Genomic DNA, 27,657 nt, shown 5'->3' on the forward strand with positions numbered 1-27,657 from the left:
CCAAACAGAAAAGTGAGTGGGTACAGCCTCATCTAAGCAAACAAGAGAGGAAAGTATAAGGCCCTAAGTTCAAACTCAGAACCAGGTCAAAAACAAAAAAAATTAAAAATAATATTATTATTATTATTTTTTTTTTTTTTGCCTATCCTGGGGCTTGAACTCCGGGCTCAGGTGCTGTCCCAGAGCCTCTTTGTGCTCAAGGCTAGTAATCTACTACTTAAGCCACAGCACCACTTCCGGCTTGTTCTGAGTAATTTACTGGAGATAAGAGTCTCACAGACCTTTCTACCCAGGCTGTCTTCCAACAACCATCCTCAGACCTCAGGCTCTTGAGATACTAAGATTACAGGTGTGAGAAACTGGCGCCCAACAAAAAGCAAGTTTTATAAAACAAAAACCATTGCCCCTTTATTTTTGGTTGTCTAAAGAGAAAAAAAATCTACTTTGAATCAGATTATCTGGAATTTGTTTATTAATATTTAGAGCAACAATATACATTAAAATTAGTGATTACATATATGTCAGTTATTAAAGCTATTGACAGTGTTTTTGTACTTGAAGATTGTAAGTCATTTATATTAATTAACTCAACAGATTTCTCTGCTTTAAATGTTTCTTTCAGGGTATACTACTTTAATGGTAGCAATACCACTAACCTTAAAAAAAAAGAAAAAGCATTTAGACAAGAGGAAAAATACCAATTACACTTGAAGCTCAGTACCTGATAACTCAGACTAGAGACTTCCTTTCAAGAGGGAAAGATATTGACACATATTAGACCACAAAACAAGCTCATGTCTTGAAATTTTATCTAGTACTTAGATTTAAGGGTCACTGGAGTTTGCTAGCCAGGTATAAAAATGAAATGTGAAAATATATTTTGTTTCCGTTAAGAAATATATGGATTGGTACTAAATAGTTAAATCTTTCCTACTCTTATTTGTTTTTCTTTTTTTTTGCCAATCCTGGGCCTTGGACTCAGGGCCTGAGCACTGTCCCTAGCTTCTTTTTGCTCAAGGCTAGCACTCTGCCACTTGAGCCACAGCGCCACTTCTGGCCATTTTCTATATATGTGGTGCTGGGGAATCGAACCCAGGGCTTCATGTATACGTGTCAAGCACTCTTGCCACTAGGCCATATCCCCAGCCCTCCTATTCTTATTTGAAGCTGATTTTTCCACTTATGTGACCTATGAGTATTAAGAGATTAATATACTAGTTTTCAATTCACTTTTTAAAAATAATAAAAATGACAATGTTAAAAAATTGACTCACCACTGTCCTCTGTTTATTCGGCAGGAAGACTCTAACAATAGGTTTCTGTGGTGACTTGGGGTTGCTTCGAGATACATCTGTGGGATTTTGAAAAACTGAAAGAGATGAAGGTAGCACTGAAAGGCTAGAAGATGATGATGATGTAACAGTGTCCATTGATGCAGAGCTAGAAACAGATAAATCAGTTCCATTCCCCAGAGATTCCAATAACTGCTGTTCTCTTTGTTGGAGGGCATCTAGCTTGCTGGTGTATTCTTCATAGGCCTATAAAAAAATAAAGTAGATGCGTGTTGGATCTGGACTTTTCCTGACATTAACACAAGAAAATAAGAATTTTCAGTCATTGATCACAATCTATTTATAATCTAGCTAACAGGGTTTGGAGTTGCAAGCTACAAAATAAATGCTGAAAATACAGTAAATGAATACTTCCAACTCCTCAGTGGAAGAACTGTTATAAAATACCATTATATTACACCGAGAAAATTGACCTACATATATTTTGTATCTAGACAGTCTATGAAAGTTAAGTTAAAAAAGCACAGTTTCCAATTTTCTGGCCAAATAATAATTTATTTCCTAAATCATATATTTATCATATAACATATAAACAAAATATTATAGTACATTAAGAATAAGAATCACCTCTTTTATTAAATTTATTTTTTTTCAGAGAGATATATGAAGTTTCATGCCCCATTCCACACATTCAAAAAGAACATAGAAAGGAGTTGAAGTTAGGTTACGAGAGATTTGGCAAAATTAAGACTGAGAAACAGTGCCAGATCATATTAGTAGAGCCAAAATATCCTCTATAGGGCTCAGGAGATCTGTAGCTATGCTGTCAGTTTTAAATAGTTTATTCTTCACATTAAAAAACAAAAACTCAACCAAGCGCTGGTAAACCTACCTACTCAGGATACTGAGATCTAAGGATCACAGTTCAAAGTCATCCCAGGCAGGAAAGTCCGTGAGACTCTTAAATCCAATTAATCACAAGAAAACTGTAAGTGGTGATGTGGCTCAAGTGGCAGAGCGCTAGCCTTCAGCTGAAGAGTTCAGGGACAATGCCTGGGCCCAGAGTTCAAGCCCCATGACCAACAAAAAAAAAAGAAAACTCTACAGCCAGGCACCAGTAGCTCATGCTCTTAAATTCTAGCTACTCAGGAGGCTGAGATCTGAGGATTATAGTTTGAAGCCAGTACAGACTGCTGTCCAGGAGACTCCTATCTCCAATAAACTACTAAGAAAAAGCTGGAAGTGGTAGTACTATGGGTAGTACTATGAGTCAAGTGGGAGAGTGCTAGCCTTGAGTACAAAGAGGCTCAGGGACAATACCCAGGCCCTGAGTTTAGGCCCCAGGACCCGCAAATGATAACAATAACAACAACAATAATAATATAGTCTATACTTCTTACTATGGATCCAAAATTACCTCCTCTGTATCAAGTATAAATTTTATTTGAAAATGTGGGTAATATTCTGTAGTCAGGGAATTTGGGGATAGTATCCATCCTGGGTACCCTGGCAGAAGTTTCATTTGACTAAGGCTATGGGTCAGATAACCATGTAAGAAATCAAATAATCTATTATTAACTTTGTGAAAAATATGGCTCCCCAAAAACAAAGCAAAAGTTAATGTGGTATCTAAGTGATGTTAAATTTTTACATCTGTTTTTAGCAGAAGTTGGGCAGCATTATTGGGGGGGGGGGAATCAAATATCCACAGTATGTAAGAAAAAGAACATGAAATAAGAAGTCATTTAGGTAAGAAATATTAATGTACAACAATCTTTGGGACAATAATGTAGCCCATTTGTGGATGCTCAGACTTACTGTATATATGGAAGAAGTAAATTTGAGTAATTTTAGACTATCGAATAAACTGTATGCATATTAAGCATTTAAAATTCTCAACAGCAGTCTTTTTGGAACCATATACCTGTACATAGTGAGAGTCTGCATGTGTGTGTCCCGAGTTCTTCAAAGAAGTGGTCATTTCTTTACCCATGGTCTACTATGTTCCTCACTATCTCAAACAGATAAAGTATTGCAAACATTCAGAAAGGCTACAAAGAAGAATCAAAGATTTTTTGGTATTTCCCATTTCTTTTTATTTTTGGACTATAGAGAAGCAGATGGATGTATTTTTATTTTTGTAAGTATTACATATACAGTTCAAGACCCAGGATCAGCAAAATAAAAATAAAGTAAAATAGGCACCGATGGTTCACACGTGTAATCCTAACTACTCGGGAGGCTGAGATCTAAGGATTGCGGTTTGAAGCCATCTGGGCAGAAAAGTCCATGAGACTCTTATCTCCAATAAACTACCACAAAGGAAAGTAGAATTCTGGCTTAAGTGGTAGAGTGCTAACCTTGAGCAAGAGAAGCTCAGGCCTGAGTTCAAGCTCCAGGACCAATACACGCACACAAAGACTATTCTGAGCCATAGAAAATGCAAGACAACAAGTGGTTATCACTGTATATTTTTTAAAAGTAAGTAAACAAGAAATTTAGTTAGGAATCTTTCAATCTATGCTTTAGAATCTCCAGTATGTGGAGCTAAATAGTAAACTGATTATTTATAATTTAGGGTTACTTTCTTTTCTAACTAGTGATTACAGAGAAAGGTAGTAAAGGGTGAGCTGAAGACTGGAGAACCTGACTGTCTGGATTCCACAAGAGCTTACTTGCTGTGGAATCTGACTAACTTCCAGAAGGAAATGAATGTTAAGACTTGTCTGTGATTACAATTATACCTGCTATCTCACAGGATTAAAGACAATGACTAACTATACATTTACAATCATGCTCAAGGATTGACCACAAACCTCAAGGCACAATTAAACAGTAAAAGTAAGAAATGTTGGGCTACTTCAAAATTATAAATTTTATTTGTAAGAAAAGATATGGTTGCTGGGACTGGGAATATGGCTTAGCGGTAGAATGCTCACCTTGTATGCATGAAGCCCTGGGTTTGATTCCTCAGCACCACATAAACAGAAAAGGCTGGAACTGGAGCTGTGGCTCAAGTGGTAGAGTGCTAGCCTTGAGCAAAAAGTAAGTAAGGGACAGTGCTCAGGTCCTGAGTCCAAGCCCCAAAACTGGCAAATATATATGTATGTATGTATGTATGTATGTATACATATGTATATGTATGTGTGTATGTATATGTGTGTATATATGTATATATACATGCATACATATATATATGGTTAAAAACTTGTTCTAGAAAATGTACTTCACAAAACTTCTGAATAACTAGTGTTGTCAAACACTACTCAGAGAAATAGTTTATAAAGGGCTGTTAGTTTTGTTATTTTCCAAAATATATGTATTATAGTAACTAAACAACAGAAGACTAGGAAATATAATTATGGAAGAGCTGTAGTCACAACTCAAGCGGTAAGAGCACTTGCCTAACATTTGCAACTACAAAAAGAAAGCTAGACAGAAGATAGAGGGATACTGAAAGAGAAATTTCGTTTCATCATATATATACTATATATGACAAAAGTAACATATACAAATGTTTATTTTATATGACAAAACAAATTCTTTTCACCCAATATCTATTCCTAAATTTATCTCCTAAAAGAATCAAAATTTTAAGACCAAATTCTTTATAAAAATTTGCTTATTTCTTTCCAAACTTACTCCAGAGATGATAATGAAAATCTTACCTCCAGGTATATTGATGGTGGATTATGCTCCCCACCAAATTTGTCCAACAGGGCCTCTATATGTTCCTGTGTCAACTTAATCATTTGTTTGATATTCCACACCTAAAAAATATTTTTAAAGAATTTAAATATGATCATTCAGTATATCAATTAGAAATACTTTAATACAGACAAATACAATGTAGTTCCTCAAAGAGCTTCATTTAGCAGAGTGGAGGTTTTCTTTCCTTTATTACAATTTAATTTTTTTTTTTTTAGTAGCAACAGAATGTATTCTCTTCTCTAGTTCATCTAGAGTAAAGGACGTTTACTGACACCTTGGTATGGCACAGTGGAACCCATTCTGGGTTTCTGACCTCCAGCATTGTAAGAAAATAAATTATTATTGTTATATAAATGACCAACTTTGTGATAATTTGTTATAGCAGTCATAGAAAACAAATGCAAAGAGGAAACCTAGAGAGTAATAGAAATGAAGGTAAATCTAAATAAATGAACAATATATAAAATAACGACTACAACTAAAGGATGGAGGAAGGTAAGCATGAAGCATTCTAGGATCTGTTTGTTACTGTTCAAAAAGAATAATAGTAGAACGTTTTAAGCCAGACAGATGCCGAAAAGACAAGAGCCACCAAGAATAGATGGGACTCTTCCCAAATTTGTGGTTTTTTACTAAAAGAATAAAGGCTGTCAATCAATATACCATATACAAAAATAAAATAAAGCCAGGCGCTAGTGGCTCATGCCTGTAATCCTAGCTACTGAAGAGGCTGAGATCTGATGATTGTGGTTTGAAATCAGCCTGAGGAGAAAAGTCCATGAGACTCTTATCTCCAAAAGAGATAGCTACCAAAAACGGCAGAAATGGAAGTGTGCCTCAAGTGATAGGATGCTAGCCTTGAGCAAAACAGCTCAGAGACAGTATCTCCTTCTTTTGGTAGTCTATCAAGAAGCTATCATCAAGAACTAAAAAACAACAGGAAAATATGGATATGGTTCAATGGAAAGAACACTACGCACGCGCGCACACACACACACACACACACACACACACACACGGGTGGTAGGGATGTCCAACACATGCAAGGGAATACTATGAATTAATAAATGAAATGGTATAATTTAAAAACAGATTAAAAAATTAAGCCCAGTGCTGGTGGCTCATTTCTGTAATCCAGGTTATTTAGGAGGCTGAGATCTGAGGATTGAGGTTCAAAACCAGATCAGGGAGGAAAATTTGTGAGACTCCTATCTCCAATTAACCACCAGAAAACAGCCAGTGGCACTGTGGCTCAAAGTGGTAGAGTGTTAGCCTTGAGCAAAAGGGCTCAGGACAGTACCCAAGCCAAGTTCAAGCCCCACAACCAACTAAAAATTAAAATCAAAATTAAAATTTTAAAGAATTTAAATGACTGCATTATCTTGAGCAAAAATGATTTCAAGCACAACTTTTTGCACGGGGAAATTACCAGCCAAGTGCAAGGTCAACTAACACCTTTTAAATATGTAAGATCTCAAACTTTACCTCAGTATGATTGATTCATAGATACAGAAACATTCCTATCTTTTCACCTAACAACTCCACCTCTAAGAATTTTACTAAGCTCTCACAAAACTGGGGAAACAGAGTAGACCCACAAAACAAACATAAAACTTGGGAATATACTGGTCCAGAAAACATAGCCCACAAAAAGCATTATAAAGTGGAAAGGTAAAGGTAAGAACTATGACTACAGTTCCAGTAAGCAAATGGAACAGAGTGAAAGGGTGTGTGTGAAAGAACCAAGAAAATTTCAGAAAAGTTAGGCATGAAGGCCCTGAAATCCATGGTAAATAGCCTGAATTTTTAAGTACAAGAAGCAACGTTTTAAAAGCAGGTTTGTATTCTGTTTACTTACACACACACACACACACACACACACACACACACACACACACACACAGCAACATGTTCTACTGCTGAACCATGCATCTGCTGGCTATTTGAAAGATGGGATCTTGTTTACTGTCCTGACACATGCCTAGTTGGCAATCTGCACACTTTTGGATCTCCATAGTTGATAGGATGACATACAAACACAACCCCAATCAGCTTCCCTCTGTTGAGATGAGGTCTTGCAGACTTTTCCGCCCAGTCTGGCTTTGAACTGCAATCTTTTCATTCTTAGTCTCGCACATAGCTAGGCTTACAGGCATAAACAAGGAATATCAAGCTTATAGTTTATTTTTATTATTGAAAACTATCATCCTTGTTTTACAGATGAGAGAACAGTTACAGAGATACACCTTTCTCAAAACCATACAACTAACTGAGGGGCGAGGTAGAGCCTCCAGGAGGTGACGCGGCTGCGGGGATGGCGCCCAGTGGTCCCGCGCCCCTTCCGGCGCTGGGAGGGTGCTGATGATACCAGACGGCCAGCTCCAGCGCAGGGGACCATGGCCCCCAGCAAAGCCCGCCTGCCCATCCAGCGTGTCCACCATCACCAGGAGATCTCTGCCCTTTGGGGCGGAGAGACCCCAACCTTCTCCCAAGCTGAGGCTGCATGGTATTGTTGAAGTACCAGCCAGATGTCTTCCCACAAAGGATCTCTGGCAGCACAGGGCAATGGGGCTCCGGTCAGTAACAGGGAGACTGACACGGTGGGGCTGGCTGAACTGGGACCCCTGCTGGAGGAGAAGGGCAAGAGGGTAGCTGTAATCCCAACCAAAGCTGACGAAGAGCAAAATGCCCAGTTCCCCAGGAAGAAGAGGAGGTGGTATGGGTACTGACCCTTCCCCTGCAGGCCCACCATGCCATGGAGAAGATGGAGGAGTTCATGTATAAGGTCTGGGAGGGGCGTTGATGGGTCATCCCATATGATGTGCTTCCTGACTAGCTGAAGGATAATGACTACTTGCTCCATGGCCATAGACCATCTATGCCCTCCTTTTGGGCCTGCTTCAAGAGCATCTTCCGCATCACACAGAAACCGGCAACATCTAAACTCATCTACTTGGTTTTGTGCTGTTTCTCTTTTGGGGCATCTTGACCATGCTCAGACCAAATATGTCAAATATGTACTTCATGGCCCCTCTTCAGGAGAAGGTGGTGTTTGGGATGTTCTTTTTGGGTGCAGTGCTCTGCCTCAGCTTCTCCTGGCTCTTCCACACGGTAGATTGTCATTCAGACAAAGTCTATCCTGACTTTTTCCAAATTGGACTATTCAGGGATTGCTCTACTGATAATGGGGAGCTTTGTCCCTTGGCTCTATTACTCCTTCTACTGCTCCCCACAGCCTCGGCTCATCTACCTCTCCATTGTCTGTGTCTTGGGCATTTCTGCCATCATTGTGGCACAGTGGAACCAGTTTGCCACTCCTAAGCACCGGCAGACAAGAGCAGGAGTGTTCCTGGGACTTGGCTTGAGCGGCGTCATGCCCACCATGCACTTTAGCATTGCAGAGGGCTTTGTCAAGGCCACCACAGTGGGCCAGATGGGCTGGTTCTTCCTCATGGCTGTGATATACATCACATGAGCCGGCCTTTATGCTGCTCTGATTCCTGAGCATTTCTTTCCTGGGAAATTTGACATAAGGTTCCAGTCTCCTCAGATTTTCCATGTCCTGGTGGTAGCAGCAGCTTTTGTCCACTTCTACGGGGTCTCCAACCTTCAAGAATTCCATTATGGCCTAGAAGGTGGCTGTACAGATAACTCCCTTCTCTGAACCTTCCAACCTGAGCGGTGGGGGAGGACCTTCCCAAGTGCTTTTAAAAATAACTTCACTGAAGTGAGAGGAAGTCTGAGTTGTCTGTTTTTAGAAGAAACCTCATAGAGAATTGAGTACCAGTCAAGCTTCAGCTCACTTTCACAGTCACTGGGCAACAAACTTTGCATTTCATTCCCCCACGGAGGAGGGTGGGACAGCCATCCTTCTCCAGGAAACTACTGGTCCCTCACAGAGACAGGACTTCGATGCTCATGTTGAGATTTTACCCCTTCCTCCAGTAATTTTGGAAAAAAAAGTTATAATCTGGGACTCTTTGGAAATTCTGGGTATTTTTCTGGAAGAAAATGTCCCCCTCCCTTACCCCCATCCTTACTTTGTAACCTTGGCTTATACCAGGCCATCCATTTTTGTAGCACACTTTTGAAAACATTTCTAACTTGGTCCCACCTTTCTAGGGCCTAGTGCTGCTTAGAGCAGGAAGAATGAAGCTACCAACTTTTCCGTAGCCAGGCTAATCATGACAGTGTGTCCAGGCTTCAGATAACTTGAGTCTTCATTTTGTTTTGTTTTTTCTTGGCAGAGTAATGTAAACTTAAAATGGGGAAAGATATTTAATACTAAGCTTTAAAAGGAACCTGCTATCATTACTATGTATCTTGATGCAAAGACTATGATGATAATAAAAGTACAGAGACACACACACAAAAAAAGACCACACAACTGGTAAATGATGGTATTAATATTATGACAGTCTCTCAGTCCACTTTATTTCAACCACACCCTCTGGTCTTCATCCCTCAAAAGGGCTTCTTGGCTGGCTCTCTGTGGCTCTTGAAAGAAGTCAATTGATATAGTAAGGCAAGCCTGCAATTGGACTTCATGAAAACCACAACAGAGAATCAGGACAGATAAAAAGTATGTCAAAACAGAAAAGTGGCAGAGCAGATCCAGCTCCTTGGAAAGAAAGCAGCCTCCACAAGGCAAGCCAAATTTACCTCTGTGACAGATCAGCAGACCTAATTATGGGACAAATCCATACTTCCTACAAACTTTAAACTCCAGTGCAGGAATTTACCATGTCAGTGGCTCCCAACGTAACAGGACAGCATCAGACAAGGCAGCCTTTAATATCCCATTATCTCAGAGAACAACTGCTAGGTATCATCTTATGGGAGGGCCTCCTGCTTGAAACTGGGGTACTCAGGGTATCAGATTACATTAAGCTGCAAGGAGGCTGCCTGCAGCCAGCCAGGCTCTAGACTGATGTATAACTAGAGGCTTGAAAACAAAGAAATAATTAGTGATCACTGTGATATGCACACCCAGCCAGTGCCCAAGTGGTAGACAACAATAAGTGGAAATTGAGAGTCAACCGGACAGTGGTGAAAACAACTTCATAGCCCCAGAAAACAAGACATAGACTTCTACTGGTAGAGAGCTCCATTTACAGAGTAATCAGTTTTACAATGAGCAGGCACCCTATGGCCAAGCAAGCTTTGGGATTGAGACACAATCTGGGAGGGCCTGGAAATTAAGAAACATTTGGTAATCAGGGAAGGCTGGGACACCCGGCCAGGGTTCAAGTGGCGGACTGCCATCAGAACATAGAGAGGAAGACTTAACTCAGGCACTGGCAGTTGGCAGCCCCACAAAGAAATGTCATTCCCTGAGGGCTATTACACACACACACACACACACACACACACACACACACACACACACACACACACGATCTAGCCTCAGCAGAAACACAGCCTTGACTACTGAGTGACCAGCTTACATTGACTGATTGCAAAGAGCATGTGGCCAGACAGGCTTTGGGACTGAACCATAGAGGTTTGGAGGTCAGAGGAGAGTCAAGGTTTAGGAACTTCTGGGTTTCCCAGTAAGTGTGAAGGTCACATCAGAAAACTAAACACACTGGTGGTGGAGAGCTCAGATTTCAGGAGCTGTCAGACAGATCAGTCTATACTAGTTTCTTATAAGCAGACTGCAATCAGCAGGCCTAGAGACAGCCATACCCCAAGTGATGAGAGATCAATAAAGGACACAGCAGGAGAAGTGGAATTGCTAACCAGAGCAATGTTAAGAGAATGAAATAAAAGAGATTCAAAGAGGAAAGGAAGACGTCTAATTACCTTTGTTTACAGATAACACGATCCTATACCTAAAGCATCCCATTGATGCCATCCCCAAATTCCTAGATCTGACAGTTTTGGAAATGTAGCAGAATACACACACACACACACACACACACACACACACACACACACACACACTGTTCTGTACACCAACAATAAATAAGATGAGAAAGCAATTAGGAGAATGAAATTCCATCATAGTATCTTGGCATAAACCACCAAGGATGTGAAAGACCTCTATAGAAGATGGAGAGACTTCCTATGCCTAGGTTGAGAATCAATACTATAAAAATGGCTACACTGGGCTGAGAATGTGGCCTAGTGGTAGAGTGCTTGCCTCATATACATGAAGCCCTGGGTTCAATTCCTCGGCACCACAGGAGTGGTGCGGTGGCTCAAGGGGCAGAGTGCTGCCTTGAGCAAAAAGAAGCAAGGAACAGTTCTCAGGCCCTGAGTCCAAGCCCCAGGACTGGCAAAAAAAAAGGGGGGGGGGCTATACTGCCAAAAGCAATCTACAGCTTTAATGGAATCTCTACCAAAACCCCAATGTCATTCTTCACAGAAATTAAAAATCATATGAAAGCACAAAAGGCCCAAAGAGACTATCTCCAAAATCAGGTAGGTAAAGAAGACTCAGGACTAGATAGAGCCCACAATATGTATAAGGTGTTGAACAGACACCAAAAAATGGTTGAGAAGAAATGGACAGTGAGGTATGCACAAATATTCCTATGTGAAGAAAATCTATTGGCTAAGAATAGAAACTTGAACTGGGGGCTGGGCTTAGTGGTAGAGTGCTTGCCTAGCATGCTCAAAGTCCTGGGTTCGATTTCTCACCACCACATAAACAGAAAAGGCCAGAAGTGGTGCTATGGCTCAAGAGGTAGAGTGCTAGCCTTGAGCAAAAAGAAGTCAGGGACAGTGCTCAGGCCCTGAGTCCAAGCCCCAGGACTGGCAAAAAAAAAAAAAAAAGAAAGAAAGAAACCAACCTGAACTGGGCACTGGTAGCTCACATCTGTAATCCTAGTTCAGGAGACTGAGACCTGAGGATTGCAGTTCAAAGCCAGTTGAGGCAGGAAAGTCCATGGGACTCTTATCTCCAATTAACAATCAGAAAACCAGAAGTAGAGCTGTGGCTCAAAGTGGCCTACTAGTCTAGAGCAAAAAAAGAGTATCAGGGATACAGCATAAGCATTGAATTCAAACAAATGTCACAATCAACCAAAAACAAAACAAAACACTGAGACTGTGGCTAAAAGACACTACGGAGGATGGGAATTATACCTCTATAAAACACTTTTGGTCATCATTTACATACTTTTGCAAATTTGCTGGGACTGGAAAATAAGAAAACACTGTGGCTAATGGGAAAATCTAGCAGAGGAGGTGAAACTGAGGATGTACAAAAGAGATGTTAACTGCAGGAAAGAAGTCTTGGTGTTGGCCATAAGAGATAAAATCTGGGCTGGGGATATGGCCTAGTGGCTAGAGCGCTTGCCTCGTATACATGAAGCCCTTGGTTCGATTCCCCAGTACCACATATACAGAAAATGGCCAGAAGTGGCGCTGTGACTCAAGTGGCAGAGTGCTAGCCTTGAGCAAAAAGAAGCCAGGGACAGTGCTCAGGCCCTGAGTCCAAGGCCCAGGACTGGCAAAAAAAGAGATAAAATCTGAGCCAGACACTGGTGGCTCACATCTTGTATCCTAGCTACTCAGGAGGCTGAGATCTGAGGACAGCAGTTCAAAGCCAGCCAGGGAAGGGAAGTCCATAAGACTCATTTCATTTAGCCACCAAAACAAAGCCAGAAGTGGAATCGTGGCTCAAATGGTAGATCATTAGCCTTGCACAAAAAAAAAGAGTTCAGAGACAGTGCATAGGCCATGAGTTCAAACCCCAAAAGCAGTCTTCTACCCTCACCCCCCCATCTCCCCGGGGCGGGGGAGAAGCTTCACAAGAGAAAATATGAGTCACAAGTAGAAGAATTAGAACGTTCGGGACGGTCTCTAATAACAAATGAAAGAAGAGAGAACATGAGGATCAATGCAGATATGTTTATAGAGTTAATCATAAAAAAATGACAGCTGCATTTTTAAAAATGCAGGTTCTGAGTATGTAGCCCCTGGTTGGCTGTGAATGCTCAATATTCCTGCCTTAGCTTCCCAAGGTGAGATTACAGGCATGCACCACTATGCATTATTTCAGTTGTATAATTTCTCTGTAAAGTTTGAAGTGAAGTACATAGATTGGAGTGGAAGCTGTAGGCGGTTTTCAGTGAGTAAATGTATTCAATGGGAGAAGTGTAGAAGCATCTGCACTGTCAGACATTGTTGATGTTCTGTTCAGGTTTTGGCATAAATTAAATGCGACATCTTCAATGGTCTAGGTACAGGCAGAGATGGTGGGTAGTTGCTATTTTAACAGCCCAATATAATGAAGGAGAAGGGTTAACAAGTCAAAGGTATTTACTTTTTCATAGTCATTCCTTAGCATTTCATGGCCTATTCTCCTTTCAAAAAACAGTTTTCAAAGATTCTGCAATGTCTTCACTAATAAACAATCTCTCCAGCTTTCAATTCCATCTTACCTATTCCATATACTCCAATAACAAGTAGTTGCTAGGAATATTATGCAATACGTGTTATACTAGTCCTATAGTTTGTATTGAGCACTGTTTACACCTCATTCATCTCCTCTCATCAACTCGGTAAAGTTAGAGCCCAATTTCACAGATGAGAAATCAGGGAGGTAAAGAAGAAGTGAATTGTGTTAAACAACAAATAAGTGGTAGCATAACTCTTATTTCAGAGCCTATGTGTGGGTCCATGAGAAATATTCTATCGTTAGGTGTGCTAACCAAGTACAGCTGCAATTTACACTGCACAATATGAAAGCAGATTTGAATTTAGGCAAAAGTAGATAAGTGTAGATTCATTCTTTCATTCAGCAAATATTTAATGAGTGCTACCTTTCTAGGCAATGAAGATGCTAAATTAAACAACAGTCCCTCACTTCATGAAGCACACTTTCTGGTTGAAAGACAAGCACTAAACAAACAGAACACGTGTAAGATGGTGATTAAAGGTTACAAAGAAAAACAGAACTGCTGAGAAGGATAGGAGGTGGTGGCAATTAATTCTGTAGTAAAATCAAATTTGAGGCTCTCACTGTGCATATGATATATACACATAGATGTAAAGGAACGCAAGTGAGCTCACCATGCAGGCAAGAAAGAAGTAACTAATACAAATGGGAAAAGCAAATACCAAAGACATCAGATTGCAACAAGATTTTAGTGTATGAAAAATTAACTGTATTAATGACCTCAATATAGCTTCCCAATGGGCACATTTTGCCCTTTAACTTTTTTTTTTTTTTTTTTTTTTGGCCAGTCCTGGGCCTTGGACTCAGGGCCTGAGCACTGTCCCTGGCTTCTTCCCGCTCAAGGCTAGCACTCTGCCACTTGAGCCACAGCGCCGCTTCTGGCCGTTTTCTGTATATGTGGTGCTGGGGAATCGAACCTAGGGCCTCATGTATCCGAGGCAGGCACTCTTGCCACTAGGCTATATCCCCAGCCCTGCCCTTTAACTTTGTAGTCTTCTTTCTTTCTAACTCTGAGCTTCTCCAAATGGCTTGTTCTTGTGGTATTTTACAACATGGTATTAGCAAATATGACCCAAGAAGAGACTTGAAAAGCAAACATGATTCTCACCATCTTGCACAACTGAACTTGTGTGCTCTTTTGCCTCTGTTCTATAAAAACATGCCTGTGCTAGCCTAGTAGAACCAAGTTTTGCCAATGAAGGCCATCCTAGAACAGACAACTACATAGAACACTAAGCACAGTCAAGGTAAGCCCAGCACACAATAGCCTGTTCACAGACTCAAAGAAGTAGTTTTAAGCACTATGCATTGAAACAGTAAAACAACAAAAAAATCATACAGTATGCTAGAGGAAAAGAGATACACAGAACACACAAAAACTTGACCATGAATGTTCATAACAATAATTCTCACAATAGCCCCAAAGTGAAAACAACCCAAATGCTAATCACTTAACAAATACAAATGCAGTGTATTCATTCAGTAGAATCTTATTTGGCAATAAAACAATACAACATGCATCAGTTGCAGCCCTGTGATACCTATAGACGTTAAGGTTCCAAGGAGACCTACACTGAGGAAAAACTGCAAAATGTTCAGGATGCAGAGGGTTCAGTCTTGTACCATGTATGTTTGATTCATTTTTCCCATAATGCCACACAACTAAAGACATGCCACCTTTCAATCCACTTTAAATTTCACTTTACCGTTTAAATTAGTCACATTAACTTTCATCTATTTTAGAAGCACCATTTGCTTTTTTGGAGGCATATTTCTAGAATATTAAGTGCAGAGAAAAACTGAACAGATCACAAAATCTAAACCCAACTGACAATAACATAGGACTGAGGTTCTCAATATCAACTGGGCAACATAATCAATGTGCAGGAATTAAAGCAGACTTACTATACCAAGTCAAAGAAGCTAGTCACAAAGGACCATATATTGTATGATCCCACTTATAAAAAAAACATTTCAGAATTTAAATCTATTCTGGAATTAAAAATCTAATTCAGGAATTAAATTAGTAGTTGCCTAGGAATGGAAAGAACAGAGGGACTATGAAAATATGGCTAAGAGGCCCAAGGCTGCTTTTCAGGGAGATGAAAATATTCTAAAGTTAATTTGGGAGCTGAAAATATTCTAAAGTTAATTTGGTAATGGTTATTGTGAAACTCAGTGACTAGGGCTGGGAATGTGGCTTAGTGGTAGAGTGCTTGCCTGGCATGCATGAAGCCTTGGTTCAATTCCTCAGTACCATATAAACAGAAAAAGGCAGAAGTGGCACTGAGGCTCAAGAGTGCTAGCCTAAAGCAAAAGAAGCACAGGGACAGTGCTCAAGCCCTGAGTTCAAGACCCAGGACCAGCACACAAACAAGGCAATCTTGAGGGTTGGAACTGGAGGTATAGATAGGTCATTGGTAGAATGCTTCACTTTTATCAGGTCCTGGGTTTGATCCTCAGCACCCAAAGGGGAAAAAATTTCTTGGTAAAGAAGAATTAAGATCAATTCTGACAATGTCACACATTTTAAAAAAAGAGAGAACCATTTTCAGTACACTTTATAGGGCACATATACTCCAACAACATGAAAGCCCCTAACAAAACAGGCAACATACCAATAGCCTATATGTATATGAATACAGATTCAGCTTTTAAGAAGAAATCATGAGAGAAATTATAAAATACTTTCCAACTAATAAAATCCAAAATACAACAGAAAAACATGGGTTAAAGAAACAGTGCTAAGAAGAAAATGTACAGGAATGTCAAAATATAGATATATTATAGTGCAATTTCCCTAACCATAAAACTATAGATTTTTTAAAAATATAGATAAAATGTCAAAACACACTATAAAACACTAGATCTTAGTAAACTTAGTAAACTGCCACAAAAACCCATACTTTTATCACAACTTAGAATTTATGTGTGTGGGGGCTGGAAATATGACCTAGTGGCTAGAGTGCTTGCCTCGTATGCATGAAGCCCTGGGTTTGATTCCTCAGCATCACATATATAGAAAACGGCCAGAAGTGGCGCTGTGGTTCAAGTGGCAGAGTGCTAGCCTTGAGCAAAAAGAAGCCAGGGACAGTGCTCAGGCCCTGAGTCCAAGGCCCAGGACTGGCAAAAAAAAAAGCTTTTATGTATGTATGTATGCATGCATGTATGTGTTTTTTGATAATTTGTTTAATGGCTATCTCCTGATGATAGAAACCACATCTAAGCACAGCACAAATGGTAATTTTTAAGACAGTTTTATTGTTATAAATGGCTTTTGATCTGGTTAGACATTATACTTTAGGATGTTTACTGTGGCAATAATGTTGAAGTTAAGCAACAAGTCAGGGAGGTTCTAAAGGCAAGGAGACCCATTAAAAGCATGCTACAATTACAGGCAAAAAGTAATGAGTCTGAACTACTGTTAATAGATTTACTATTTTTCAACAACTCTGGAAGCAAAAAGGAAACCATTCCAAAAGAACTGTAAAAACATTTTGTACAATAATTCTGCTCTGAATATAGATGATCAGACAAGCTGGCTGCTAAGAGAAATTATAATCCCAACTTCAAAATAAATCATCACAATTCTCATTCTGATATGGGTACAAAGGAAACTCTTTTGCTCAAATGTAATTATGTCTGGTGACTAGATAACTGAAAGGGGTCAGTTATATCACAGAATCATGGAATGAGCAAATGCAGGCCATAAATATTTTCATGTTAAAATTTTAAACTAAATATCCATTCTCCAATCCTAAGGCAGAGGGGTTTCCTTCAAATATGATCCATACTTTATAGCAAATACTTTTCCAAAACAGAAAGCATCTATTAATTAGCCTGATGAGTTGATTAGGTAGAGATGTCAGAAAGCTTCAACTATTTTTCCATTTTGAACAGTAAGGCAGCAATACATAAATTGAATAATAGTTTATAATGCAATGGTCAAAGCTGTTTTCTACAAAACAGAACACATCCTGAGAGTACTCTATCAGAGATGTCAGCTAGTTACACTAGTTATATATTCATCTAGAAAATTAAGAAATACAACACTTTTTAAATGATCAAGTATTGTAATTCCTATAAAATAATGTTGAATATAATATCATTGCTGCTACAGAAAAAGTCAAAGCAGCCCTCTGTCTGCTCCTGGTACATAAAAACCCAACACAGCATTCTAATTCAGTAGTTCTCCATCAAAGGTGATTTTTGCCTCTAGAGACATCATTAAGTGCCTTTTTAGAAGCACTTTGATATCTCTATTGAGAAGAGAATACTACCAGCACCTAGTGGGTAGAAGCTAGAGAACCTGCTAAAAAAAAACAAACCATACACATACACACACACACACACACACACACACACACACACACACACGACAATCCTCATAATCAATAATTATACAGACTGGATATGGTGACTCACACTTAGATACCAGGCTACTGGAGAAGTTGGGAGGACTGTGGTTTGAGACCAGCCTGGGCCAAAAGTGAGGCCTCTATTTCAATCAACAAGCCAGATATGTAGACTCATTTCTACAATTCCAGCTGCGCAGGAGGCCGTAGCTGTTAGAGGATAGGCCTAGGCAAAAATGTGAAACACTATCTGAGAAAACAAAGTAAAAAAGGGATAGAGCTAGGTGCTGGCAGTTGATGCATGCAATCCTAGTTACTCGGGAAGCTGAGATCTGAGGTCTAGGGTTCAAAGTTAGCCCAGGTAAGGCTCTCATCTCCAATTAACCACCAAAAAGCCAGAAGTGGAAGTGTGGCTCAAGTGGCAAAGCACCAACCTTGAGGGAAAGACCAGCAACTGCACCTAGGCCTTGAATTTAAGCACTACCTGCACGCACACACACGGGACAGGATGTGTAGTAGTAGAGTCCTTGCCTATTCTGTGCAAGGTCCTGAGTTCAAGTCCTAGTACTACTAAAAAAAGTTATCTAGTTTGAAACATCAATAGGGCTAAGGTTGAGAAACCTTGATCTAATATCTGACAAAAAAAAAAACTAGCTTATTAAAAAACAATTATCCGGGGCTGGGGATATAGCCTAGTGGCAAGAGTGCCTGCCTCGGATACACGAGGCCCTAGGTTCGATTCCCCAGCACCACATATACAGAAAACGGCCAGAAGCGGTGCTGTGGCTCAAGTGGCAGAGTGCTAGCCTTGAGCGGGAAGAAGCCAGGGACAGTGCTCAGGCCCTGAGTCCAAGGCCCAGGACTGGCCAAAAAAAAAAAAAAAATTATCCGGGGAAAAGATGAGGCAAAATGGCCTATTGGAAGCATCTGACATTTTCACTTCATGAATGAAAAGACTCATGAATGAAAACACTAAATTCTGAAGACAGAGAGATAAAGAAAACCAGAAACCATGAAGGAAGTGGCAGGGAGGAGGAAAGGACAGAGAAACAAACCCAGAAGAAGAAAAATAATAAAGAGTTCCAAACTAGTCCTCAGCTTCTCTGAGAAAGATGAAGCTGCCTCCAATACAAAGTAAAATCACTGGGTCCTGCCAAAAGACTGACAACTCTAGCTGTGGGAAAAGCCCATATAACCCATATCTCCCAAGGATGGGGGGGGGCGGGGGGAGAGGCTAGTCTCAGTGAAGAAAGGTATTCTGGGGTTCCCATTATATTAGCATATGACTCAGTGGCCACCTTGAAAGAATGCCTATTGGTAAGACTGTGTTACACTGGGGAACTGGGGACAGGAGCAATCACAGCTCACAAGACATAGCACACAGCCACAGAACTTGGGTGTGACTCATTCATAAAAGTTGGCTGAAGAAAAGGAAGTGTACCCAACTGGGACCCACAGAAAGTTTAAACTGTGGGACACACTGTCAGCTTCTGGCTTTGGCTTCAGGACCCTGGCAGTTCTGGTTAACAGAGGCCTGGGATTCCCTGCTGAGACAGACAGTAGAGTACTGATGTGGCAGCCGCTGCGCTGCATAAATGCGTAGCGACTCATGATGCTTGGCACAGGTTGCCATTAGAGGGAGCTGAGTAGGCAAAAGCAGCTGTTTCAGGACTCTGCCAGTAAAACAACCTTGGACTTCCTTCTGAGTCACAGAGCCATTAGAGGTAGCTGGTAAGTGCACATGGCACTTGTAGGGATGTGAAGACTGGGATTCTACTCTCCATGGCTAGAAAATCCTATCGCCCAAGGGTCTGGTGGCAACAAACTTTTGTGCAAATACAGTCCAGTGCCTGCCTATACTCAACTGCTGACTGCTGAGACAGATGCTTTCCAACACAGACCTCAATCAGGTTTTTTTCTACTACCTCTTGTACTCCACAGATGTATACACACATACATACATGCACATATATACACATACATACAAGGTCAATATAAAATTCATACTTTGTTTTGTCTTTTTGCTATTTTAGTTGGATTGTTTTTATGTTTTATTCATGTAACTACCGAGATTTTTTCTGTATATTGGATATGTCATTTTCACATTTTACTCCTTTAGTGTAGACCATTTACTTCCTTTCCCATGCAAATATGTGTACACACAACACACACCAATCCTGGGGCTTGAACTCAAGGCCTGGGCGCTGTCACTGACCTGTTTTGGCTCAAGGCTAGCATGCTATCACTTGAGCCACAGCTCCACAAGCTTTTTGGTGGTTAACTAGAGATCAGAGTCTAATACTTTCCTGCCCAGGCTTGCTTTGAATTGTGATCCTCAGACCTCAGCCTCCTGAACAGTTAGGATTACAGATGTGAGCCACCAGCATTGCTTCTCCTTCCCTTATTTCCAAAATCATCATATCTAAAGTATAACATCAAAATCACAGTAATGCCACTAGCTCAACAATGTTCATTGCAGCACAATTTGTCATAGCGAGAATCTGGAACCAAGCCAGATGCCCCTCCGTAGACGAATGGATCAGGAAAATGTGGTACATATACACAATGGAATTTTATGCCTCTATCAGAAAGAATGACATTGTCCCATTTGTAAGGAAATAGAAGGACTTGGAAAAAATTATACTAAGTGAAGTGAGCCAGACCCAAAGAAACATGGACCCTATGGTCTCCCTTATTGGGAATAATTAGTACAGGTTTAGGCAAGTCATAGAAGAGCATCACAAGGCCCAATAGCTATACCCTTATGAACACCTAAGATGATGCTAAGTGAAATGAACTCCATGTTATGGAGACAATTATTATATCACAGTTGTGACTACTTTCAACGTCCCAGGTCTATCTGTAGCTTCTATTATTGACGATGTTCTTGTATCACCTTCCTGTGGTTGTACCTACACTATCACTGTAATCTTATCTGAGTATATTGGAAACCGTGTATACTGGTATTGGAACTAGGAAATTGAAAGGGAATACCAAAATTGAGAGACACAGGGTAAAAAAAAGACAAACAACTACAAAAGCAATACTTGCAAAACTGTTTGGTGTAAGTGAACTGAACACCTCAGGGGGGGAAAGGGTAAGGGGGAGGGGGAGGGGGGTATGAGGGACAAGGTTACAAACAGTACAAGAAATGTATCCAATACCTAACGTATGAAACTGTAACCTCTCTGTACATCAGTTTGATAATAAAAATTTGAAAAAAAAATAAAGTATAACATCTATCTTTTGCCCTACCTCTTTTACACTTTCCTCCTATCTACAAGTAGAACTGTTTTCTTGCTCATATTTTCTTCTACTCATTCTTCCATCCCTAATTCTTACTTATTACCTATACTCTTTTAACTAAATTGTCCAAACAACTTTCTTATTTTTCTTGTGTATGAGTCTTGTTTCACGTGTGGTTTTTTAGTTTCATGTGAGTTGTTCTGAGTTTTGTTTTGCTTGGAATTTTTGTCATTTGTTGATATATCCATGAATAAATACCTGTTGGTAACTCATTATTTTGCAGTCCTCCTCTACCCCAACACAATATTAACTAGCTTTTTTTTTCTACTTACCTCATTCCACTTTCTCATTAATCTCTTCTATTAAGTTTAGCTTCCACCTACTTCTTCCCTATATTAAAGCGTAGCATTTTCTTTAATGTTATCCTTACTTTCTCCTTCCTATAATAATGCCTTGGTTAACTAAGGGTTTCCTAGAGTATGAAGATATATCTTTTTTTTTTTTTTTTGGCCAATCCTGGGCTTGGACTCAGGGCCTAAGCACTGTCCCTGGCTTCTTTTTGCTCAAGGCTAGCACTCTGCCACTTGAGCCACAGCGACACTTCTGGCCATTTTCTGTATATGTGGTGCTGGGGAATTGAACCCAGGGCCTCATGTATAGGAGGCAAGCATTCTTGCCACTAGGCCATATCCCCAGCCCTGAAGATATATCTTTGCTCTACCCACTTTGAGCCACCGTGCCACTTCTAGTTTTCTGGTGGTTAACTGAAGGTAAGAATCTCATGAACTTTCCTTCCCTGGCTGGCTTTGCACCACAATCCTCAGATCTTAGTCTCCTGAGTAGCTAAGATCACAGGTGTGAGCCACCAGTGCATGGTCTGCAATTGCTTTTATAGACAAGTTTCCTCACCCTGAGTAGAGAAGAATTCTTCACAGTACCATGGACATTAAAACTGATTATTTGAAAACGAGAGGGGCTCCTCCAGTTTACTAACATGAAAACATACCACCCGTTTACTACCCCATCTTAACTAATCTGAGAAATCACCAAGTAAAACCACATAGAAGATTGAAATCTCTATCAAAACTTGGTCCCAGGTGCATAAATTCTATTGAAAAATCACTAGCCTCATGAATAATCAAGGCAATGTGTCTCCCTCAAAAGCCAACAACTTCAAATGACTGAAGTGACATAAAAGAAGAAGAAATGTCAATGACAAGAATTATCAATGACATTAAGTAGGACATTAGGTATATAAACAACTAAATGAATTATCAAAAGATACAGATAGATGAAAAAGGAATTCAATACAGAATTATTAAAAAAGAAATTGAAATCCTGGAAATGAGAGCTGAATAATCCAAATATAAAACTCAATAAAGTCTGGCTGATAGAACAGAGCAAACTGAAACAGGGGAGGGGAGGGGAGAAGAGAAGACAAACTAATGGCACTGAGAGCCTATTCAATAAAGTAGTAGAAAACTTACACTTTGTAGGGCCATCCTTGTGAAGGAGGCTTACAGATCAGACAAGATGAGAGAAGAAAAATTATCCAGAATGGGCATGGTGGCATTCACCTGTAGTCACAGCACTGGGGAGGTAGAGGGAGGGAGGGAGATGATGTGTTTGTGTCCAGCCTAGGGTATATAGGAGAGACTCTGTCTCAAAAAAAAAAAAAAAATTCCAGATTTAAAATATGGGTCTGTACCCACTATTACAACAATGAGTCTTGCCCTTAGCCTAAAAAATTTTGTGCTAATATATTCATATTTAATGATATACTATTACAATTTCACATAGTGGAACATGCATAATTTTTAAGTAAAACAAACATGCAGTGAGGGTACAATCTGTACAAATACAGCACAAGCTTTGAAAGTCTGGAGACCGCTGATTCAAATAACTAAAGTTAATAATAAAGTATCGGTACATTCATTTAAAAGTTGCTTAAAATTCCTAAGATCCTTGCCCCACCCCCACCCACCCCCCACCCAGAAAAATAATAGAAAGAAAAACTGGCAAACACATGGTTTATTCTTTAGGATTTATTCTCTAGGATTCTCAAGGTTCTAATCATAATCAAGATAATAATCCAGAATGAAAAACATCAGTGGAAAATCACTGAACATTACAGAAGCTACCAAGAGAATTGATAAGCTGTCAACAACTGTGGTTAGTTAGCAGCATACAAAAGGGTGGCTATAAATTATATCAAAGTAAGTGGGCAGGCTCCAACAGCACAGTAGTTAAGTCACAGTGTCTGGGTCCAAGTCCTACATCTTTAACTTAAGCAGTGTATGTAGCCCAGGCAAGTTGCATTATGCTTTCTTTTTTTTCTTTTTTTTTTTTTTTGGCCAGTCCTGGGCCTTGGACTCAGGGCCTGAGCACTGTCCCTTGGCTTCTTCCCGCTCAAGGCTAGCACTCTGCCACTTGAGCCACAGCGCCGCTTCTGGCCGTTTTCTGTATATGTGGTGCTGGGGAATCGAACCTAGGGCCTCGTGTATCTGAGGCAGGCACTCTTGCCACTAGGCTATATCCCCAGCCCGCATTATGCTTTCTAAACAACTTCATCTACAAAATGGGAGTGAAAATTACAATATTTAACTCTCAGGTTTGTTGTAAAAATATATTGTACAGTGTATTAGTAGTCAAGAGCACATTCTAAAACAAGAGTTCCCAACTTTGGAAATGAGCTGTGTAACGCTGATTAAGCCACTTAGCATACAAGTGAGTTTCTTGACATAACTCTCTATTCTTTGAATGATACAAACCCAAAGAGTTATGGGAGAATAAAACAGGATTCTCAGTGCCTGGTACAAAGCACATCGCTAATGAGCTTAAGTATGTGAAGTAAATAGTAATTTGATTCATCATAAAGTTGAAGTGGCAGATTATTACTGTAAACATTTTTGTGTACCACTAACTGATTTCTGTAGTTCTAAACATCTAATAACATAGCTTTTACTGTAGTTAGTCAAAATTAATCAAATGTCTACTGTGTGTTCAGGCTTGTGCTGAGCTAAGGACATGGTGGTGAGCAAAAATGACAAGTTTCTTGACTCAAAGGAACTCAAAAGCACTACTATTTTCCCTCTTAAACTAAACATTTCATACTTCTTTTACTGTTCTTCAATGATTCAATAGCTTTTCACTCTCCTGCTTACTGAATATCTACAATGCCACAAACTGTCTTGAAAAATGGGAGTTTCCAGCCAGACACTAGTGGCTAACATCTGTAACCCTACTTAGGAGGCTGAGATCTAAGGATCATGGTTCAAAGCCAGTTGGGGCAGACAAACTGAAGACACTCTCATCTCCAACTAACCAGCAGAAAGCTGGATAATTATTTTTTTTGTTTTGTTTGCTAGTCCTGGTGCTTGAACTCAGGGCCTGAGCAGTGTCCCTGGCTTCTTTTTGCTCAAGGCTAGCACTCTACCACTTGAGCCACAGCGCTGCTTCCTTCCAGCTTTTTCTATATATGTGGTGCTGAGGAATCAAACCCAAGGCTTCATGTATACGAGGCGAGCACTTTACCACTAGGCCATATTCCCAGCCCCTGGGTAATTATTTTTTGATAATTATTCCTCTAATTTCATTATAGTCCTAATACTTATTTTTACAATGTTGAATAATTCTGTTTGAAAATTTTACAAAGATGGTGATTTGCTTCTAATACTTGACTGATATATGTTCATATATTGATACAGATGTTTATAGTTTGTATCTTTTTAATCTAATTGAACTAGGTTTTTATTATGTAAGAAATAAACAACAGGGGCTGGAAATATGGCCTAGTGGCAAGAGTGCTTGCCTTGTATGCATGAAGCCCTGGGTTCGATTCCTCAGCACTACATATATAGAAAAGGCCAGAAGTGGCGCTGTGGCTCAAGTGGCAGAGTGCTAGCCTTGAACAAAAAGAAGCCAGGGACAGTGCTCAGGCCCTGAGTTCAAGCCCCAGGACTGGCAAAAAAAAGAAATATACAATGAGGCTGGGAATGTGGCTTAGTGGTGGAGTACTTGCCTAGCATACTTGAAGCCCTGGGTTCAAGTCCTCAGTACCACATAAACAGAAAAGGCCAGAAGCAGCGCTATGGCTCAAGTGGTAGAATGTTAGCCTTGAGAAAAAAAGCTCAGGACAGTGCCCAGGCCCTGAGCTCAAGCCCCATGACTGCGTCTTGTGGTTTTATTTCCAAAAATTTCTCATGAGGTTAAAACTATTTCATGTTTATCAGTCATTTAAGTTTATTTCTTTTTTTCTGTTTCTAGACATAAGATCTCATTGTGCATCCCAGGCTGGCCCTGAACTTGCAATCTACCTGGGTAAGCCTCTTACACTGGTGGGATGAGGTGTGTTCCACCACCTCTAAAATTAAAATCCATTTTAACTAAATGTCTGTTCTGCTTTTTTTTAACCCTTATTTTCTATTCTGTGTTCTGTTCTTGTCTTAGAAATTCATAGGAAATCATTATGTGTATTTTTCATGTCCATGTTTGTCCATGGTAAGAAAAATTGACACTCTTTATTCAGTATCACTTGTGGTCTGGCACAACATGGTGAGTACTTAGAGGCACCATCACTCACTCTTTCAATGTGCTGCTTAATAAAGCCTTGAAATAGGATCATATGGTGTCTTGATATAAAAAACACTATAGTGATAGTACTCACTAACCTGGTGGTCATAATTACATAATCAATAAGAATCCTATGAGAATGCAGTATTGCCATTTTTTTTTTTTTTTTGTCAGTTGTGGGTTTGAACTCAGAGCCCGGACGCTGTTCCTGAGCCTCTTTGTGTCAAGGCTAGCGCTCTACCACTTGAGCCACAGTGCTACCTCCAGTTTTTGAGTGGTTAATTGTAGGTAAGAGTCTCACTGGAACTCTTCTGCCTGGGCTGGCTTCAAACCACAATCCTCAGATCAGCCTCCTGAGTAGCTAGGATTACAGGCATGAGCCACCAGTTCCCAGCTTATTGTCTCTTTTTACAAGATATGAGTAGAGGTTCAAATGACTTAAAATGACATATCCAAAATCACATCTTACCTTCTATTCTGCTACCACACCTAAAAGGATTAGAAGGTTTCATGGGAAATACATAAGAATGGACTTCAGACATAGGGGAGAGAAAAAGATTTCCGCATCTCAGGTAAACTGGAAATGGCAAAGACTAGCCATAGAAACAAAAATGAAGAGCTCAGTATGTTCAGAACACTAAAGTTATTACTGATTTGTACTAGCAATAAAACAGGAAAAGGAGATAAGGCTGTAGTTATTAAATCAGGACTTTGAATATTAAAATAAATAAGTTACGGGGCTGGGAATATGGCCTAGTAGTAAAGTGCTCATCTCGTATACATGAAGCCCTGGGTTCGATTCCTCAGCACCACATATATACAGAAAAAGCCAGAAGTGGCGCTGTGGCTCAAGTGGCCGAGTGCTAGTCCTGTGCAAAAAGAAGCCAGGGTCAGTGCTCAGGCCCTGAGTTCAAGCCCCAGGACTGGCAACAAAAACAAAAACAAACAGAACAAAACAACATAAATAAGTTTATAGGCAATGAAGTGTTACTAAATATGTTACTGATATGACCAGAGCTATGCTTTAAGTGCTTTAGAACAGTTACCCAACTTTGGGTACACTACATTGAAAACAGAAGTATAGGGGCTGGGGATATAGCCTAGTGGCAAGAGTGCCTGCCTCGGATACACGAGGCCCTAGGTTCGATTCCCCAGCACCACATATACAGAAAATGGCCAGAAGTGGCGCTGTGGCTCAAGTGGCAGAGTGCTAGCCTTGAGCGGGAAGAAGCCAGGGACAGTGCTCAGGCCCTGAGTCCAAAGCCCAGGACTGGCCAAAAAAAAAAAAAAAAAAGAAAAGAAAACAGAAGTATACTAAAGATAAGACAAAATTTGTCTTAGATAACAAGACCTTCCAATATTAGGTTGTTAGAGAAAAGTGATGCCTAAATTAGAGGAATGGGAAAAGAATAAAAAGACAGAAAAATCAAAAGACTGGGAAAAGTTGGGCTTGTTGGTGCAAGCATCTATAATCCTAGCACCTGGAAGGTAGGTTAAGGCATGACAATCTTGAGCTCACATCATGCCAGCCCCAGCTACAAACACAGACCCTCTCCATCCTCCCCAAAAGGATGTAGGAGCTTCACAGCCTTAGCCAAAGGAGAAGCAGAGTCTTTGGGGATACAAACACAAATTATAGTAAATGGACAATATCAGCATGGGACAGGTATAAAGATAAGACAATTAATTCAGTTTAGGACTTCTGACTTTATGATGTCAATGAGACACTGAGGTAAGAAGTCTGAGACAGAGAAATGCAAAACTAAGCTTACAGCTCAGAAAGTACCTGACTATTGAGTAGAACAGATTCTGCTGAATGATAAGAGAAGACAGATTGTTCTGTGATGTTCCAAAAGATTAAAGTAGGGTATGATGCTTGAATTACCTTACTATTAAGTATATTCAATTGAATGCTTGATCATTTGTTATAGAGGACACAAAATCTTGGTATTTTAATTAATATTTTACTACTTTTATAGTTAATTTCAATGCATTATCACATTTTTCACTTACTTTGCTCTTCACTTGAACCTCATCCTTTTATCTGGACTCTTTGTACTTACAGTATATA

The 27,657-nt window shown here is 40.0% G+C and overlaps 1 protein-coding gene, 1 long non-coding RNA gene and 1 pseudogene across 8 annotated transcripts in view; 1 reads left to right on the plus strand and 2 right to left on the minus strand.

Moving 5' to 3' along the window:
• Nucleotides 1-27,657, minus strand: part of Braf (B-Raf proto-oncogene, serine/threonine kinase) — a 131,914-nt gene that overhangs the window by 87,173 nt on the left and 17,084 nt on the right. For all 6 annotated transcript variants that reach the window (XR_007210137.1, XR_007210136.1, XM_048340345.1 and 3 more), the window contains exons 2-3: nucleotides 4,961-5,062; nucleotides 1,275-1,538 (exon numbers count right to left, since the gene is read on the minus strand). Coding sequence is in view for 4 of the 6 variants with exons in the window: in XM_048340345.1 (XP_048196302.1) it covers nucleotides 1,275-1,538; nucleotides 4,961-5,062 (366 nt within the window). In the remaining 2 variants the exon portion in view is untranslated. The remainder of the gene's footprint in view (nucleotides 1-1,274; nucleotides 1,539-4,960; nucleotides 5,063-27,657) is intronic.
• Nucleotides 7,393-9,299, plus strand: LOC125347226 (annotated as a pseudogene). Its single transcript, XR_007210138.1, has one exon. The product of XR_007210138.1 is annotated as an adiponectin receptor protein 1-like (transcript).
• Nucleotides 12,906-15,532, minus strand: LOC125347228. Its single transcript, XR_007210139.1, has 2 exons — nucleotides 14,399-15,532; nucleotides 12,906-14,172 (listed from the first exon to the last, which is right to left on the minus strand). It is a non-coding gene; the product is annotated as an uncharacterized LOC125347228 (long non-coding RNA).

Source organism: Perognathus longimembris, chromosome 2 (assembly GCF_023159225.1).
Source record: "Perognathus longimembris pacificus isolate PPM17 chromosome 2, ASM2315922v1, whole genome shotgun sequence".
In the NCBI taxonomy this organism is placed as follows: Eukaryota; Metazoa; Chordata; class Mammalia; order Rodentia; family Heteromyidae; genus Perognathus; species Perognathus longimembris.